Here is a 17,626-nt window from a genome sequence, read left to right on the forward strand (position 1 = left end):
GTCCATTATGTTTGAAAGATAGAAAAAAAAAAAAAAAAAAAGACATGGGTTTGTCTCTACTTGTGTGGTTTATCGAGCTGTGCATATTGAGCTTGTGTCGGATATTTCGACTAATATCTTTTTGTTGGCCCTATGCAGATTTGTGACAATGAGAGGTAGGCATAGTAATTTAATGTGACAAGGGAATTAATTATGTTGGGGCTGATAAATTTATTAAAAACTGGACGGAGATCTCTTCATCAAGAATGGAATTGTGAATTGCATCCAGTGGAAATTCAGTCCTCTTACTGTTTCCTGGAGGATGAACTGTGAACTGCATCCAGTGGAAATTCAGTCTTCTTACTGTTTCCTGGATTGTTTGGAATGGTTAATTAAAGTTATAAAAGTGTATTAAAGAGAGTGATAGGTTTGTCTTGTTTGTCATATGAGGAGACTATCAAAATTCTGTATGACAGTGAGTTGATTATTAACTCAAGATTTCTCAGCTGTATTCTGGAGAGAAATTCAAATTACATTCTTTTGTCAGCATTATTATTCCTTCAAGACATCAAAGAAATTGGGAGTACCAGACTGTGATGTTGCTGATCATGAAAGCCTCCATAAAAGGTTAAAATATCAACTCGTGGTTCTAAAAGATATGGGGAAAAAATTCAGTTTTGAATATTTAGGTTCGTTAATTCGAAAGCCTAAACTAAGAAGTTGTCAAGGGTATTTGTAGGAGATGTCATTCTCATAGGCAGTGACAATAGTGCTACAAAGAATAAAAAAGTGTTGTGTTAATGCTTCACATATTATTTGAGTATTAGAAATGTTGGTTTACATTGGAGTTTTGATATCGGTATTCGAGACATGTGGTGTAAAGTAGCTCTTTATGATAGAACAACAAATGAATTGTCAGTGGCCAGGAGAAATGTAAAGTTTAGTAAGGAATTAATTTAAATAAGCATCTGCCACAGCATTGGATTGACTGGACTACTGCTGACTGGAAGGTACTGTTTATGTGCCATTCTACTTCCAAATTTGTTAGAGCTAGGAGGGCATACTCAGACAGCCATCGAGACCATCTGTATCAGGAGTTCTCAACCGAGAAGATTTTATAGTTTCAGGGTGGATGTGGGCAGACTTTTACTTAGCTATGAAGTATTTAGTTTTAGTGTATGAATATAAAAAGTTACTTTTATTCAAGTTTTGGTATTCACCAACTTTTCTAGACTTTTGTTGTTTAATTTATATTAGAAAATAATATTATTCTAAATTTTAATGCATATATGTATTTTGCAAGTTTTGCAAAGTGGGAATGATCTTCTAGCAGTAGTGAAAGGGGGGGAATTGGGAGCCACTGATCTGTACTGCCTTCTTGTAGTGTACTTGTATGTATGTTAGCATACTTTCGCTATGTGATTACACTTACACTGTAACGTGGTAAATTTAATATTAAAAAAAAAAAAAAGTAGTGATTTTTTTTTTCCTAGAGAGAAAAAGTATTTCTTTTTGTGCTAACTCCTTAAATATATATTAAGTGCAGATATTTTTAATAAATGGTATTCTTAATTTAAAACTCTTCATATTTAAGGTGTTGTGATTATTAAATTCATTATTTCATATTCATTATATATCCATTCTCTGCTCATGCAGTCTCCGGAACCATGAGACAAGTCATTTTTCGGAAATAGCAAAAACGATGTTAGGAGCTAACACAGCACACAGTTAATTCACAATATTTGTAATCAGCCTGAAAAAGTAAAATTTATTTTTGGAGTTAGACTGATATAGATTTAGAATAGAGAAATAGTGATACGTATTTTAAATTGAATAATATTGCTTTATGAATATTGCCTAGTTTTTAGTGTGTAACATCTTTTATACCTTTGTATAAAATAGTGTTTGTCAGAGAAGAAAGTTTATTTTCTTACACACGTGTATTAAATTCAGCATGATACTAAATGCATTTTTCTTTCATTTAAGGCAACAGAATATTAGAAACATAGGGGCATTAACATGGAAAAAACATAAGATTTGCAACAGAAATATTTTCTGCAATGTGAAAGAAACAGACTGCAACAAAATTGCACTAATAATAACAATACACTGACTACCAATAAGTATTTGGACACCTATGCAGATGACAATATCTGTGGTCCTAAGGTACGTCACGGACTCTGCCAGTATATATCGTGTAGGAAACAGCATCGGCTTTCGGTGCATGCAAGATGCCTCGCAGTTCGGACTTCTCTGATTTCGAGAAAGGTATAATTATCGGGTATCACAAATGTGGCCAATCCTTAAGGGACATATCTAGCGATCTGAAGTACCCAAAATCAACAGTGGCCTATGTGATTAAGAAGTGGAAGTTGAGCCGTGATTGTCGGAATGTGCCCCAAGTCGGCAGACCAACCAAACTGGGAGATAGAGACCGACGAGTGCTGTCCAGAGAAATTCGGAAGAACCGCACCCAACCGATGGCCCACATCCGCGAGGAGTTTCAACAGGCATCCGGGAGTATTGGTTCAATGAATACCATCCGTAAGGAAGCACATCTGCTTGGTTTTCGTGGTTGTGCCTTTGAACCCATAAGCCTTTGAACACAAAGTCCAACCGCACTGCTCAGTTAATGTGGTGCAAAGCACATCGAAATTGGACTGTAGATCAGTGGAAACAGGTTCTTTGGAGTGACGAATCAAGGTTCACCTTTTACCATTCAGATGGCAAAGTCTGGGTCTGGCGTCTACCTGGAGAACGTCTCCTGCCAGAATGCATTGTGCCAACAGTCAAGTTCGGCGGAGGTGGAATTATGGTCTAGGGGTGTTTCTCCTGGTATGGGCTGGGACCCTTGGTCCCCATTCATGGTAAGCTGAACTCCGATGCCTACTGCACTATTTTGGATGACAATGTGCTTCCTACTTTGTGGCAAGTTTTACGGGTTGAACCCCTGTTACTTTCAGGACGACAATGCCTGTTGTCATGTTTTGACGTTAACCAAGGCTTGGTATGGTGCCAATGGAATTCATCGAATGGACTGGCCTGCCCAGAGTCAAGACCTGAACCCTATCGAGAACCTCTGGGACGAGTTGCATCGCCGAATTCAGGGGTGCACTACCCGTGCAAAATCTGTGAAGGAACTTCAATGTCTTCTCCAAGCAGAGTGGAAGAAAATACCACTAGCTGTCATACAAAGACTTGTGGAAAGTATACCCCGGAGGGTCCACGCTGTAATTACCTCTCGTGGAAGCTCTACCAACTATTGATTTTGAGTAAAGTTAGTTTTTCTTTTCTATCACAGGTGTCCAAATACTTATTGGTAGTCAGTGTATACTTAAGAGTACACATTGCCTTTACAGTTGGACCGAGATCATCGTGTTTTGGTTTTTGCACTAAATTCATGAACTCAGCCATTTATATAATCTAAGCATTTAAAATTGCTTCTGATATTAACAACATCTTTGAAAGATTTTATGATTTAATTATTCCACGAAACAGTAAACCATCGGCAGAACACTGCAGCTAAATTTCTCCAGAAAACAAACGATAATTTTCACGTTTCCATTTCACTCATGCGTGTCATTCAACGAAAACAAAAGCATAAGAATCTTGCCTAAATGTCATTATGCCCTGAGAAAATGATGTCATTTGAAAGTATGTCCAATCACAAATATGGATTTTCCCCTATGTGCGTGGCACGGTACAGAATGCTTGTATGCAGCCTGGTCAGGGATGATCAAGAACAAGAACTGCATCAGAAGGCTGTTTCCTATTGTCGTTGTCTCGAAGAAACCATGAAGTGAGAGAAAGATTTAGTTTTAGACTTACAGGCTGCAGCAGGAACTTGAATCTGTTGCTGCACTAATGCTTAAAGACGTTGGACTGTATGCGAGAAAACCAACTGGTTGTGTCCAACTTTCAGAGGGGGGGCCGTTTAAACTGGTGCCTTCGTGATCAATTGAGCCAAGACTACTGGGCCCAAGTATTTTTTACTGACGAGTCTTGATATAGTCTGAACAGTGATTCTAGACTTGTTTTGATCTGAAGTGAGGATGGAACACACTAATTGCCATCTCTTGTGTGTGAAATATCCCGTTTCCACAGCCGCGGCTTAATGATTTGGGGAAGAATCACAAAAAATGGCCATGCTGAGGTAACATGTCTTTTTGGAGGTTCTTTAACCACTTAGATATTTGTGAACGAAGTCTTGCAACCCCAAGTAAGCCTGTTTAGGGTTGCTGTTGACCCAGAGTTTTTGCTAATAAATGACAGTGCACGGTCTCATCGAGCATATGTGGTGTCAGAATACTTGCAAACAGAAGATATCTCTCAAATGGATTGGCCAACTTATTCTCCTGATTTGAACCCAGTTTATGCATCTGTGGGATGCCTTAGGGTGCCAAATTTCAGTGCACCAGTTTCCAGCCATGTTTCTCCAGGGGCTGAAAAGTGCACTTTTAGAAGAGTGGTATGCAATTCCAAGACTTAAATCAACACTTTTGTAAAATCTATGAAATCAGGATGTGAGATATGCGTATTTGTCTGAAGTGACCCTATGCCACATTAACCGCTTGCCTGATTATCCCAAGTTATCTTGGGTTCATATATATTGCAGTTAATTATTATCCCGAGAAAACTCGGGCGAAGCAGAATTTGTTAGTATGATTTCTTTTATCATGGTTTTACTCGGTCTGGAGGAAATGAAAGGAAATATTCAGCTTTGATTGGCATTTTGACAAATTTTGTTGGTTGCGGGGTTTTATTGGAGGGACTGATCATGTGTTTCCCTATTGTATAGTATACGTTGGCTTATGGATTAGTAATGTATAAAGAAGGATGCATGCGTTGGAAAAAAATAAAATAATGGCGATGATGGGAAGATAGTGAAAGCGATAATTTTTCAGATAGTGATTATGAAGAGGCGGGGAAAAAAAAAAAAAAAAAAAAAAATCAAATCCAACGAGACAGTGCACTCTGTGCTCCCGTGAAAGAGATTCCAGTGGTAAGCTAGTAAGAAAAGAGACCAGATACCAGTGTAAAACGTCAGGTATCACTCTGTGTTGTCCCTTGTTTCAAAAACTATCATACAAAGATTAATATTTAACTTTTTTCGTTTGCTCGAGATAACTCGGGATAGTAAACTAATATTAAAAATAAATGCTTTTACACTTTCAAAAAATTAAAAATTCAACTTAAAACCTACATATTTTGATTTGTTTTGTTTTGTTGTATTTAATAATAAAATAAAAAAATGTGATTTTTTACAATTTTTTTCAAAAAAATTTGTAAGGGAAGCGGTTCAAGAAAAAAATTTTTCTCAACAGGTGACTTAATTTTTCCAACATTTTCCAGTTTCTGTTAATGTGGTTTTAGTTTTAATATTTTGTGAATAATCAACTGCCAAACGTTGTAATTGATGTTAACTAATGCTTTTGTACAAATTTCTATTAATATTTTTCATTTAGCATGAGTTACATTTTATTTCTGTTATTTTCCTTTAATTTTGATGACCAGTTTATGAACAAATACATATTTCTGTAAGTGGTATGTAGTGCATCTTAAATATGATATATGTATTAATGTAATAATAAGTTTGTTTATATATTTATTTTTAATTTTAGGCAGTTCTTGGTTCTTCAGTGTAAAGCCATCTGGCATCTGAAATGTCCCGCCAACATACATCATCTTCAGCTAATGGGCAATTCCAAAATGTTGAATCTCCAAGTCCCACCCATAAACGAAGGGTGACACAGAATGAAAACCGCATTACTCCTCCTTCATCTATGCCTCACAACCGACGTCAAACTATCAGTAGTGCAGTGTCAGGAACTCAGAAACCACCTGTTGGCCGTCAGCGCAGACAGTCTCCACATCGTCTATCTGGCAGCATTATCGTTGCTTGTGGTCAGAAAGGGCAGCCGGAAGCGGGAAGATTGGAGCGCTCAGTTTCAAATGTTGGCGAAACATCAAGTTTAAAATTGTCACGTCAAACGAGATCTCCAGAGAGACGATTGCTTGAACAACAGCATGCCAAATTTGTGTCTTCTCATCACACTACATGTTTTTCTCATAGTGGGAAACATGCCAAATCTCCTACTGCGACATCCATTTCTGTTTCCTCTCTGAATCGAAACAGAGGACCTCGCAGAGCGATAGTACGTGTTGCATCTGCAGATCTTTCAGAAGGGGGCAGTCATTCAGAACCCCTGACTACCAATGTTTCATCTATCAAGAAAGGAAGCATACCTGCTCCCTGGAGTATGAGCTCTAGAGTTCCTGGTAGTGCCAGAAAAGTTGGTTCTTCAATTAGTTCTCCATCGAGGTCATTATCTGAACCTCATGATGTTTCTTCTGGAATTGAATGTCATGATTCATCATCTCCGAGCTCTCCTCAGAGTGTGCCCATTTCAGAGAATAAAGAAAAAGAACTTGACATGGAGAAAGAGTCCTCTACCAAACTTGTTGAAGGAAAAGCATTTAAAAAAGTTTCCCCTCGGTACAATATCCGCTTGATGTTAACTAATTCTGCGTTTTCGAATGCAGAAGAACCTATGTGTTGTATGAATTCAAGCATGGTGGAAAATAATTCCAAAGAAAATGAAATGAATGAAATCAGTGATAAGGGGTTAGGTTCTCAGAAAACAGTTCCGTTAGGCAAAAGTGAATCTGATAAGGATACTATACATTTAGAATCTGATGTTAGTCCAAAATTGGAGATGACTTCAGATGATTTAGCGTCACTTAAACAAAGGACGTTATCACCACCTATAAAGTCCCCACAGAGTGACTCAGAACTAACTGAATTTGAGAAAAACACATGCGAGGAAAATACTGATGTGATACTGGATGGGGATAAATCTATAGTAGCTGATGAATTAAAAATTGTTCCTTTAGAATCCTCCTCTAGTTCCGAAGTGCGTGAAAAAGATGAAGCTGAAAAAGCCCAGGCTACATCGCCGGATGGCCGATTTTTGAAGTTCGAGGAGGAAGTGGGACGAGGATCATTCAAAACTGTGTATAAAGGATTGGATACATTGACAGGTGTAGCTGTTGCGTGGTGCGAATTACAAGTACGTGTTTTACTGACAGTTTATTCTTGATATTTTTTCATGTATATCTGGTAAGGTGAAATTAATATCTAGTTAAAGTAATTGAATGATTTGCTCAGTGTACTTTTTTGGATCTATCCAAATTAATATTTGTGCCTTTTTTTTAAAGTTTGAACTTTGAGTTTTAAAATAGCTTTATATATCTGAATATCCGACGTAGTTACAGAATATTTGTTTTGATTCTAATTTAGTTTTAATTTTGGATGTTTTACTTTACTTCTGCAACTATAGCACAGGACTGGTTAATTTTTTTTTTGTTTTTTTGTTTTTGGCATATTACTGTTTCTCTTTTAAAAAATAAATATAGTCTCAATGAAATGGGATCAAATTTAGTTTTAATGAAATGTATTGAATAGTAATTAATTTTAAACAAAAATACGGCTTAGCTCGTTGCTGGCTGAACGGAAAGGACAGCAAATACGGCACAGCGCTCAACGTGTTAAGAACGATTTATCTATGGATTAAACTCTTCTACAAGTATTAATAGTAAACCTGCTGTTTATGCTACTGTATATGAACAATTTAGTCTTTTTAGTAAAATATTGTAAAGAAGGTACCACAGGAAATAGCAATAAGTTAAGACTTAATACTAATGCTCTACAGTCAAAACTTAGAGATTTATTTAAAGAGCCAAGAAATATATTCTTAACTACCTTCATTCGCCACCTCACAGACATCATATTATTATTCAAAATTTTGTCAAAGATATATTCAAAGGTAATCTCATCGTAAGTAATCTCATCAAATAAGTAATCTCATCAAAGATTTAGTACTTAATTTCATAAAATTCAAATTCAACTGTGCTTTTCCAAATATAAAAAAAATTCTGTAGTATAAACTTTCTACATAAAAATTATGATCTTCAACTTCATAAGATTTATAAACAAGCAGAACAAAAATTTCCTGCAATAAATTTTAAAATTTCAGTTTTCTTCAAGTACAACAACAACAACAACAACAACAAAAGTAATTTTATTTCTAGCTATAATTAAGAAGATGTAGCAGCACCATGATTTTGTAAGGAAAAAATGTTTCTACCATTTGTTGACGAAGAGCACAAGCATAGACAGGAAAGCTAGACATTATTCAAAATTAATGAGATTAGACTGCGTATAAACAAAAAGAAAGAAGTTTTAGACCTATTAAATTCATTAATAAATTACATTGCATGGAAAGTATTTCTACTGGTATTGATAATTTCATCTTCAAAGTAAGTTCCCAACTAAGTTTACCTTTACATCTATTTAAAGAATTGAAGATTGAGATTATTACTCAAAGCAAAAAGAAAATGGAAAAAAATCAAGGGTTTAAAGGCATTAATAATTGGAAAAAATTTACTTCTGAAGTTTTCACAGTTAAAAAAGAAATTTACCATAACCGAAATTCATAAAGCAAACAATAATTTCAGTATTTTAGGAAAAAATTTCTACAATTATGTAATTGAAAAATTCTACCTATCGTATCTTCAAAAATAAAGAAAGAACTGTTATTAACAAAATTTCTGCTTTTCACAAAAAATGGAGAATTTCTCTTTTCACTACAACTAATAGATTTAAGTTTTTATACCGTACCAAAATTTCATAAAAATTCTGTCAAATTCAGATTTATAGGCAATAGTAATAGAAACTTCAAGAAGAAATTTTAATAATATTTTTACCACTCTACTTAAAACTATTTGTAATATAGTTTTTGAACAAGCTGACAAAAACTTCTGCTGGATTACCTACGGCAACTTGAAAAATCATTGAGGAAGTTAAAAATATTAAAATTTACAATATTAGCTGCTATGACTTTCAAAACCTCTACACGTCTCTGCCACTCGAAATCTACCAAAGTCTTTTAGAAATGACAAAATGTTTTCCTGAAATACTTAATATTCTGGATTTAAAAAAAGAATTTCTACATTGTTTTGCTTTACAATAACTATATTAAACATTCAAAATTTCTTTACCTGCAAAGATAAGGAATTCCAATGGCAAGTTCATATTCAACTCATCTTTGTAACTTCATTCTATTTTCTAAAGAATTCAAATTCCCCTAAAGCCTTTTCTAATTATGATTTATGTAAATTTGAACACATTTATAGATATATTGATGTCCAATATTATCTTAAAGCTCCAAAAGAAAAGAATATAGGTTTTTATTAAATTTTTTATTTTTTATTTATTTAAATTTTTTTCTCTTAATTACTATTCTTTTATTAAAACAAGGGTCCTCCTATATTCAAAGTTGTCATGATATACCCATGATGTGAAGACTTTTTACTTTTCTAACAACAGTTTTTTCAAGCTTTCTTCTGCATTTTTCTCTAATTTTAAATAAAAAATAAAAAAAAAAAAATCTAAAATTAAACTTTAAGAATTTTTCTAATCATTTCTACAAAGCAATTTATAAAAACTTTTTGAGTACCCTTATTGACTCTACTAAATTTAAAGTATAATTAATTATAAAATTTAATTAGTTTTACATTAAATCACATTCTTTATTTCCTGTTTGTTATTAAAAAATTCAGAATTTTTTAAAATTTCATTTTAATTAGTGAAGTACTATTTCTCTTTTTCAAAAATATCTATTTTAAATTAAAATGTTAATAGAAGTTTTAAAAAGTTTTTCTTTTGGTTTCAAAATTCTATCTTTTGTTCCAATTTTTATGATCTATTGAAAGCTATAGAATAACCTTAAGTAAATGCATGTGTAGTTATTACTTCCATTATTAAAAATAGGTGTGGGAAAAGTAATTTCTGGACCTGCGAAGAATTTATTTAGCAATTCTCAAAATAACACTACAAAGTATAAGCATAAAGCTCTCCCATAGCAAAGTTCTCCCAAAATAAAAGAAATCGCTTAACAAGAGACACATTTTCTGGTTATTGAAGTTTATCTTGTGAGGAACAGATATTTATGTTTTTGTCTTTGGAGCCTCAATAAAGTATTTTGCTTAATATTAATGCCATCATTCGATGTTCTTAACAAAATTCTGCAGTCCAGAATTCCATCAATTTCATTCAAATTCTTTTTACTTCACAATAGTTTTCAGGTTTTTTTGAAGTGGAGTTGCAGTCACCTCTGTCCATTTTAAAAGCTACTATTTTGAGTTATGAAAGCATCTGAAATAATTTTTTTGGGGTATTTTTGTGAATCCTTTTATACATGATGCCCTTATCCAGTCTTTTTCTTTACTGAATCCTAAAGGATTTCATTGTAAACTCAGTTGGTGTTCCCAACTCCTATGCGTAAATATAAAACAGGATGCATTTATAGCTTTCTGAACTGCAATTTTATTTCAGAATAGTTAAATGGATTCATTCTGGGCTATTTTTGTATTTGTCCTTCTTAAGGACCAAATTTAAGGAGCTGTATTTCATCCCTGTTTTTCAATGTTGCACTAATTGTTCTGGTTATGATACGAGTTTGTTTAAAGTTTCACAAATAAACACAAATTAAAACAAATGCGATGAGATTTCCTAATTTATGATGATGTATCTTTTAGATTCAACTGTGTCTAAAAAAATGAAAATAAATGAGTTTACCAGTCGACTAGTTGTAATGGAAGTATTTTTATAAATTTAACAATGAACTAATTCTTTGAAAATTCATGCTTATGTTCAAGATATGCTACAAAATCTGATGTTGAGCACCATTAAATGGATTACTTCTAAAAATGCCAATATAAACTAACTGCCTTTCTGGTGATTTTTGCGGCCCAACATAGAAAATGTGACACCATGAAAGATTGGGTAGAATGTGATGTCAATTTATACACAGAGTATGCTATTTATAGAAAGATAAATTTGTACAGTGCTGAAATATGCAGGGAGTCGGTAAGATGTAGGACCAGTTCTTGTGGTGATGCAAGCTGCTACCCTACTAGATACAGATTCAAATAGTGTATGGATAGTGCTTTGAGGAATGGAAACTCATGTGCTCAGAACTCTCCTCCAAAGTTTGTTCTCTGATAGCAGCTGCAGAGGAAGACCAGTAACATCCCCCATATTCTTGATTGGCGAAAGATAGGAGACATCACAGGCTAAAAAGCAATGAGATACTCTGCAAGGCTTGCGAGCTAACGAGTGACGTGTGCTGTGTCCCGTTTTCCTGCTGGAAAATACCAGCCCCACTGGACGAAAGCGCACGACTAAATCCCACTGTGATAATTGCCCACGCAACAAACTGAAAAACCCTCACCGATGTATGCTACATTGAAATTAATATTTCTTCCCATTTTTTCCAGTTATGCAAAGAATATTCATAAAAAAGATTAAATAAAAATAAATCAAGTTAATAACAAATAATTGGACAATAAATTAATGGAACATATTTTATTTTGAGCTTCGGCTGAATTAAAACCCTATATGTATATCGAAAAGAGGGTCAAGCAAAATAAAATTAATATTATTAGGAACATATATTTACGTATAACTTTGTAATTATATTTGTATGACAAAAGGAAGTGCCGCTCGTATATGTCTGATAAAGGGAATTCTGGTCATACTGCGTCTTTTAATTCTACAAAATTATCAGGAGCATAAGATGGATGTAAATTTTCTTTATGTACAAAGAATAATTTATAAATTATTTAACAGTTCAGAAATTCTTCACTAGTCGATGCAGTAAGGATGTCATCAAAATTAGGGATTCAAAAATCCAATCCAATAAAAACTTCATGTATAAAAGGTTGGAAAGTTTGGCTTGAATTACGTAACCCAAACAGCATAGCCAAAAATTCAAAAAGACCAAAAGGGGTAGTGATGACCATTTTCGGAATGTCTGCAGGATTAACAGGGATCTGATGATAGGCACGAGCTAAATCAAGAGTTGCGAATATGTTCTTTCCTGGAAACATTTGAGTGCAATCCTGAATATGGGGTACGGTATAACGATTCGGGTTGGTAAGCGACGATAATCCCTGCATGGTCGCCATTTGCCTTACGAACCATATGCAGGGGGCTTGCCCAAGGACATTTTGAAGGCTGAATGATGCCTTTTGATAGGAGAATGTCAAACTCTTGATGTGCAGCTTGAAGTAATTCTGGAAATAAACTTCTACATTTTGAGAAAATAGGGGGTCCTTTAGTTTCAATGTGATGGAAAATTGTTGACATTGGTGCCCTCTAAAAAATTTGCGCAGGATTTGTCAAGCTGGGGTAATTGGCAAGAATTAATACTAGAGGAAGGTATATATTTTAACACACGTTCACTGATACACAGTCACATTGATTACAGTTCGCACGATAAGCATTTTTATAGTTAGCAAGTCCACGTAGGTGAAAAATCATGAAAGTGAAGCGAAAGAGAGGTGAGCGCGTGCTTCACCGACGGCAGCCAGGAGCCAGAGTAACGAGCCTGAAGTTTCGCTAATGGAAAAGAGGGAGAAGGCTGGTAGCGCCCTCTCTTGGGCCACTGGACAAATAATAATGATAATAATAATAAAGAGTTTTCCACAAGCAGTTAAAGAGCATAGCCTTTCTTAATTGCTTTATCCCCTTTGGAACAGAGGTTGCCAAAGAACAGCCTCTGAGGGGGGGGGTTGAACAGGAGAGGCATTAGAGGTTGGTGAGATATAAATTAAAGATGATTTTAGACTTTTTTGTTATTTACTAGAAAATAAAAATATTTGAAATTTCGCTTGTAATCGAAACTGTAAAACCCCCTTCTTACATTTTCCTTAGTCTATTTCTTGAGTTATTTTTTATCTAAAGATTTAGCTAGAATTTCAGATATTTTAATAATTAGAAAATGAAAAGAATGAAATCTTACTGAAGATGATTTGAAAATATTTCTTAACCATTTTGAAGGGATAATTTACCATTTTAGCAATGGAATTGCGGAGTGGAAATGTTAGTTTTTGATTGTGGAGTGGAAATGTTAGTGTCTCTAACAAATTTTTGATGAACTAATTAAACATACCTATTATACTGAAGCAAGATCATTTTTTAAAAGTAAAACTATTTCTAATAAATTATTTCATATATTAAAATGTACGTAAAAGTAATACTTTTCATTTTAATGTTAGTAATGTTGAAAATGTATTTGACCACTCAAATAATTTAAACGGTGAAAGATTCTGAACTCAAGAACAAGAGGATTTAAGGTTAAAGCCCAGTGTCGTAAAAAAGTAATTTTGCGCATTAAAAATAAGTTTTTATTCAATAAAAAATTTTATTTTACTCAATTAGCTCTAAATGCTTTTTTAAAAAGAGTTCATTTTATTTTGCCATGGTTATATATAAAAAAGAGGAAAAAAATTTTTTTTCCCTTTTCCCTTTTTACTGTGAAGCAGATTTTTAAAGAGTATATAGAAAATAAATTTCCCTGGAATTAGTTTCTAAGAATTATTATGGCCTCAACCAAGAGGTATTTGAGAGGAAAAATTTTGCACTTAGTGTATTAAATGCTTTAAAACATAGAATAAAAATGGAAAGCAACTCATTTGTGGTTGATTTCAAAGGGAAAAATATAGATTGTATTTATAAAGTTAATTATTTTTCTGAACTAATTGTTTTATATTTCAAAATTTCATAAAGGACATAGGATAGGGATATTGCCTAATTTCAACTTGTTAAGTTAGGAAGGTAATGAAAATAATTTTAAAACGGTTTGGGTAAAGACTAACTGTACTTTAGAAAACTTATGTTAAAGTTTAACTTAAAGTTTTCGAGATAGATGAATATTAAATTGTGAAAAGTTTATAGAGAAATTGGGTATTTTTTGACATTAGGCAAGATGAAAAATTAGCAATGCCTTCGCCGGGAATCGAACCACGGACCTCTGGAATACCGGACCAGCTTGCAGAACCACTACATCACGAAGGCATGCTAGGAAGGCGGGAGAAATACCTTATAAGTTTGTAATACATAATATTTTTTTAATGCAAACTTTTCAAATGTTCAGTCAATTTATTATGAAAAAAGCACATGAGGATTATCACAGATACCTCAAAGTTAACTGTCTCTATCATTAAAGATAACGATGAAGTGTAAGCTGGAAAAAATTAGTTGTACTGTGAGAAAAGAGGCTGAGAAAAATCATTGTGCCAGTAATTTTCTGCGATTTTCTTTTTTAGCATAGTAATTCAAAGCAAATATTCAGGTGCTGCATTCTGGGGTTAGCAGGCAAATGTGCACTCACACAAGCTTAGCCTCTCTCTGCAATGTCACATTGAGAAACAAAATAAAAATAAGAGAAGAAAAATCTCTTGTTAAAATCAGATATTTTTGACAATGGAGATTAATGATTTATATATATATTTCTTGATATATGCATCTGATTTGATTTCAAATAATAACAGTTAAATAATGCTATTTTTAGTCAGCATACCTAAGTCCAAGAAGTTACTACTTAATCATTTAGTTCAAGAACTAAGAGTTACAATTTCCTGTAGTGGCTGTAAAATATTTTTTCTCTGTTCTCTGATTAAATACCATTTCCCCCATTTTTTTAATAATGAAAAAACATAATTATAATCTCAGCCATATAACATTGAAAATAGTATGAGCAACTTAATGACATTTTTTATTTTGACATGCACATATCAAAATTAAATGAATAAATCAATAATAAAATGTATTTTCAGATTTATCCTTGAAACATTATAGCTAATCACTTAATCAGAAAGCAGAAAGTTTGTTTGCTACTTAATAAAATAAACAAATATAAAGAAGGGATAACATACACAAGCAGACATATTTCTGAGACATAAAAATTCAAATATGAGTACTCCATTTACTATAATTACGATTATAAATACATTTTATAGTGCTAAAAGCCATGTGTCCTTTTGATTATGTGGGCTTTTATCAGTGTAGACTTCTATCAATGTGGGGTTTTATCTATGTGAGCGTTTATGCACTTTCATCGCTTAGGGTATTTGTCACATGGGCAATTATCACAATGGGGTTATTTTGTGGAATGCAACTTTCGTCCAGTGGGCTTTTGTCCGAGAACCCTCGTCAACATATCCTTGTGCTGTCAGTGTGCCTCTGTTGCATAACAGGAGTGACGTGCTATCGTGATTGATGGCTCACCAAGCCATTATGCCATGTTAGCAAGTAGTGTGGCATTCAGCATTAGTAGTCAAATAGGCTCTTTCTCTCTGATGTCTCAAGTCCCTAAACCGGTGATTATCATGTGACTAACAAAACTAGACTCGTCGCTGAATGCTACATTGTGCCATTCAAATGTCTAAATGGCTCATTCCTGACACCATCACAGTCTTTCTCATCTATGCTTTGGCATTAATGGCAGTTTTCACAAATTAAATGAGCATCCAAAATTTGCTGTGTATTCCGTAAAATGTCAATAGTAGTCGATTTTGGGGCTACCATCACTTCTGTTCATTTTGCGTCGATCTGTGCATTCTGTAGTCTGTCTAGATGGATCTGCTCTTTCATGACTGTTTACATTTTCTTCATCGACATGTGCTTCAGCAGCAACACATTGGTAAGACCAATTTGACCCCCTTGTAAAACCTTTCATTTGATGGAACTGTACGGTGTCGTCATCTAGTTCTCTCTTCATTCACATCTGTCTTCTGGAAAATTTCTTAAAATTCTTTATTCGCTTAGCAGCAAAGAATAGTGACTTTTGATTTATTCACCATTTTCTTTCTTTTTATGGTATGCTATAATTATGTGACCAACTTGCATTTTTTTTTTTATCTTATGCTATAATCACGTGACCAATTTGCATACATCATCAGCGTGACTTGTTCTGCTATGCATTCCCAGAAATTTGCATGTTTATTTGTAGTCTATGTCAGCCATTGTATAAAGAAATTTTAGCTGGTATATTGGATAACTATTTAGATTTTGTGGCTGATGTTCTTAATTTTCAGTTGCAAAATCATCTTGCTACAGAAAGTGCCTTTAGGCTCTTTGATTTTATTCATTAATGGAAAGCATGGAATGTATGATTATACTAAATAAGTATTCTGAAGATTTTTTATTGTTTGACCATGGACACAAAGCGTGAATTCTAGCATTTAGAGCCAAAATTACAGTTAATTGCTTTGGAAAAAATTGGAGAGTGCTTTGGGGATGAATCCTTTGAATCGTGTCCATTAAAAATTGGATCAATTTTATAGTATCCATTTGCACTGAGTGGTAACAGCTTAGTTGACAGTTTTTAAGGCCATACAGTTGATTACACAAGTGAGAGGTAAGTTGGTAGAGTAACATACCATAATGTGATTTGATAATATGGATTAATGAATGTATAATATGGATTTGATAATGTGATTAAAACTAAGTGGCCATTAAATAATTCATTAATTTGAAAACTAAATGGTCATTAAATACTTAATTCATAATTTAATAATTTATCAATTTGAAAATATGGATAACTAAATGGGAAATCAGCTACTATGTTTAAAATGGGAAACTAGCTACTGTTGGTAAAGCCAGTGGCATTTTGCCACCTGTGGTGATTTGAGTTTGCAACCCTTCTCACTGGATACCAAAATTGATGTAAATGGTCAAAATGATATATATGGATATACAAACGAAGTATAAAAGAATCTCTCACACCTATTATGTATGATAGTAATGCTAAATTACATATAGTGTTCAAATAGATATATGACTTAAGTGTGTAATAAAATGTTGAAATTTAGCTGTTAAATTATGTAGAAATAAATATATATCTAAATATAAATGTAAATCTTTTTACATTATGGATGTTGAAATGTATAAAGACAAAAGAAGAAACTTGTTAATAAAATATGTGATTTATTTTTATAGATTAATGTCAAAGTTTGTTTGGAATTTTTAGGTAGAAATGTTTCCATTTTAATTTTATGATTGAAAAATTTCATTTTACTTTCAAAATGAGAGGGGGGGGGGAAATCATTTTAATTTTAAGTTGAATAAATTTTACTTGCAGTTTTTATAAGGTAGAAAAGTTTCATCTGCATTTCTTCTACGATGAAAAATTTTCAAGTCTAAAATATGTATCTTATATATATAAAAGGTGTTTTTTTTGAGCAAAAAAAGGTTTTATTTCATTTTTTTTAGATAGAAAAGTTTCCATGTTTATTTTTTCTCTGGAAAAACCCATGTTAATTTCAAAATTAGTGGAGAAAAATTACACTTTGTAAAGTTAAAAAAATAATTTGTCTTTATTTTAAGTAAAATTTTCATTTACACTTTTTCAAAGTCAAAAAAGATGCACTTGCATTTTCCAAAGATGATTACGTGAACATGATATAAAAGAAGGAACATGGAATTTTGATGATGGTGAAACTTTCAAACAAAGCCACATGAAATTTTTCTTTGCAAACTAAAGAATCTTGGAGAAAATGGAGCAAAAGTTAAATGAGAGTACTTAGGCTGGGTAATAAAGTCTTTCGTTTGTTCATTTGCATCAAAACATTATTGGGTTTTTAATGTTGTTAGTCTGATGCATTGTTTTTTTTTTTTTTTTGCTTGATGTCATGAATTCATGGATGTCATCATTTTCTGCATCTTTCCATATTAAACCAAGATCAGAATTTCTCACTTCAGTGGAAGTGCAGATTTTCTTATTAGTTTATGTTGATGATG

General features: G+C 33.2%; 1 protein-coding gene across 2 annotated transcripts in view; it reads left to right on the forward strand.

Moving 5' to 3' along the window:
- The window catches only part of LOC118192343 (uncharacterized), a 288,524-nt gene that overhangs the window by 55,969 nt on the left and 214,929 nt on the right, over positions 1 to 17,626 (forward strand). For both annotated transcript variants that reach the window (XM_035363282.2, XM_035363285.2), the window contains exon 3: positions 5,601 to 7,049. In XM_035363282.2, coding sequence (XP_035219173.2) covers positions 5,643 to 7,049 — 1,407 coding nt within the window. In that variant the 5' untranslated portion in view covers positions 5,601 to 5,642. The remainder of the gene's footprint in view (positions 1 to 5,600; positions 7,050 to 17,626) is intronic.

Source organism: Stegodyphus dumicola, chromosome X1 (assembly GCF_044657685.1).
Source record: "Stegodyphus dumicola isolate Sdum_Otavi_A_Nest chromosome X1, ASM4465768v1".
NCBI classification, from domain to species: Eukaryota; Metazoa; Arthropoda; class Arachnida; order Araneae; family Eresidae; genus Stegodyphus; species Stegodyphus dumicola.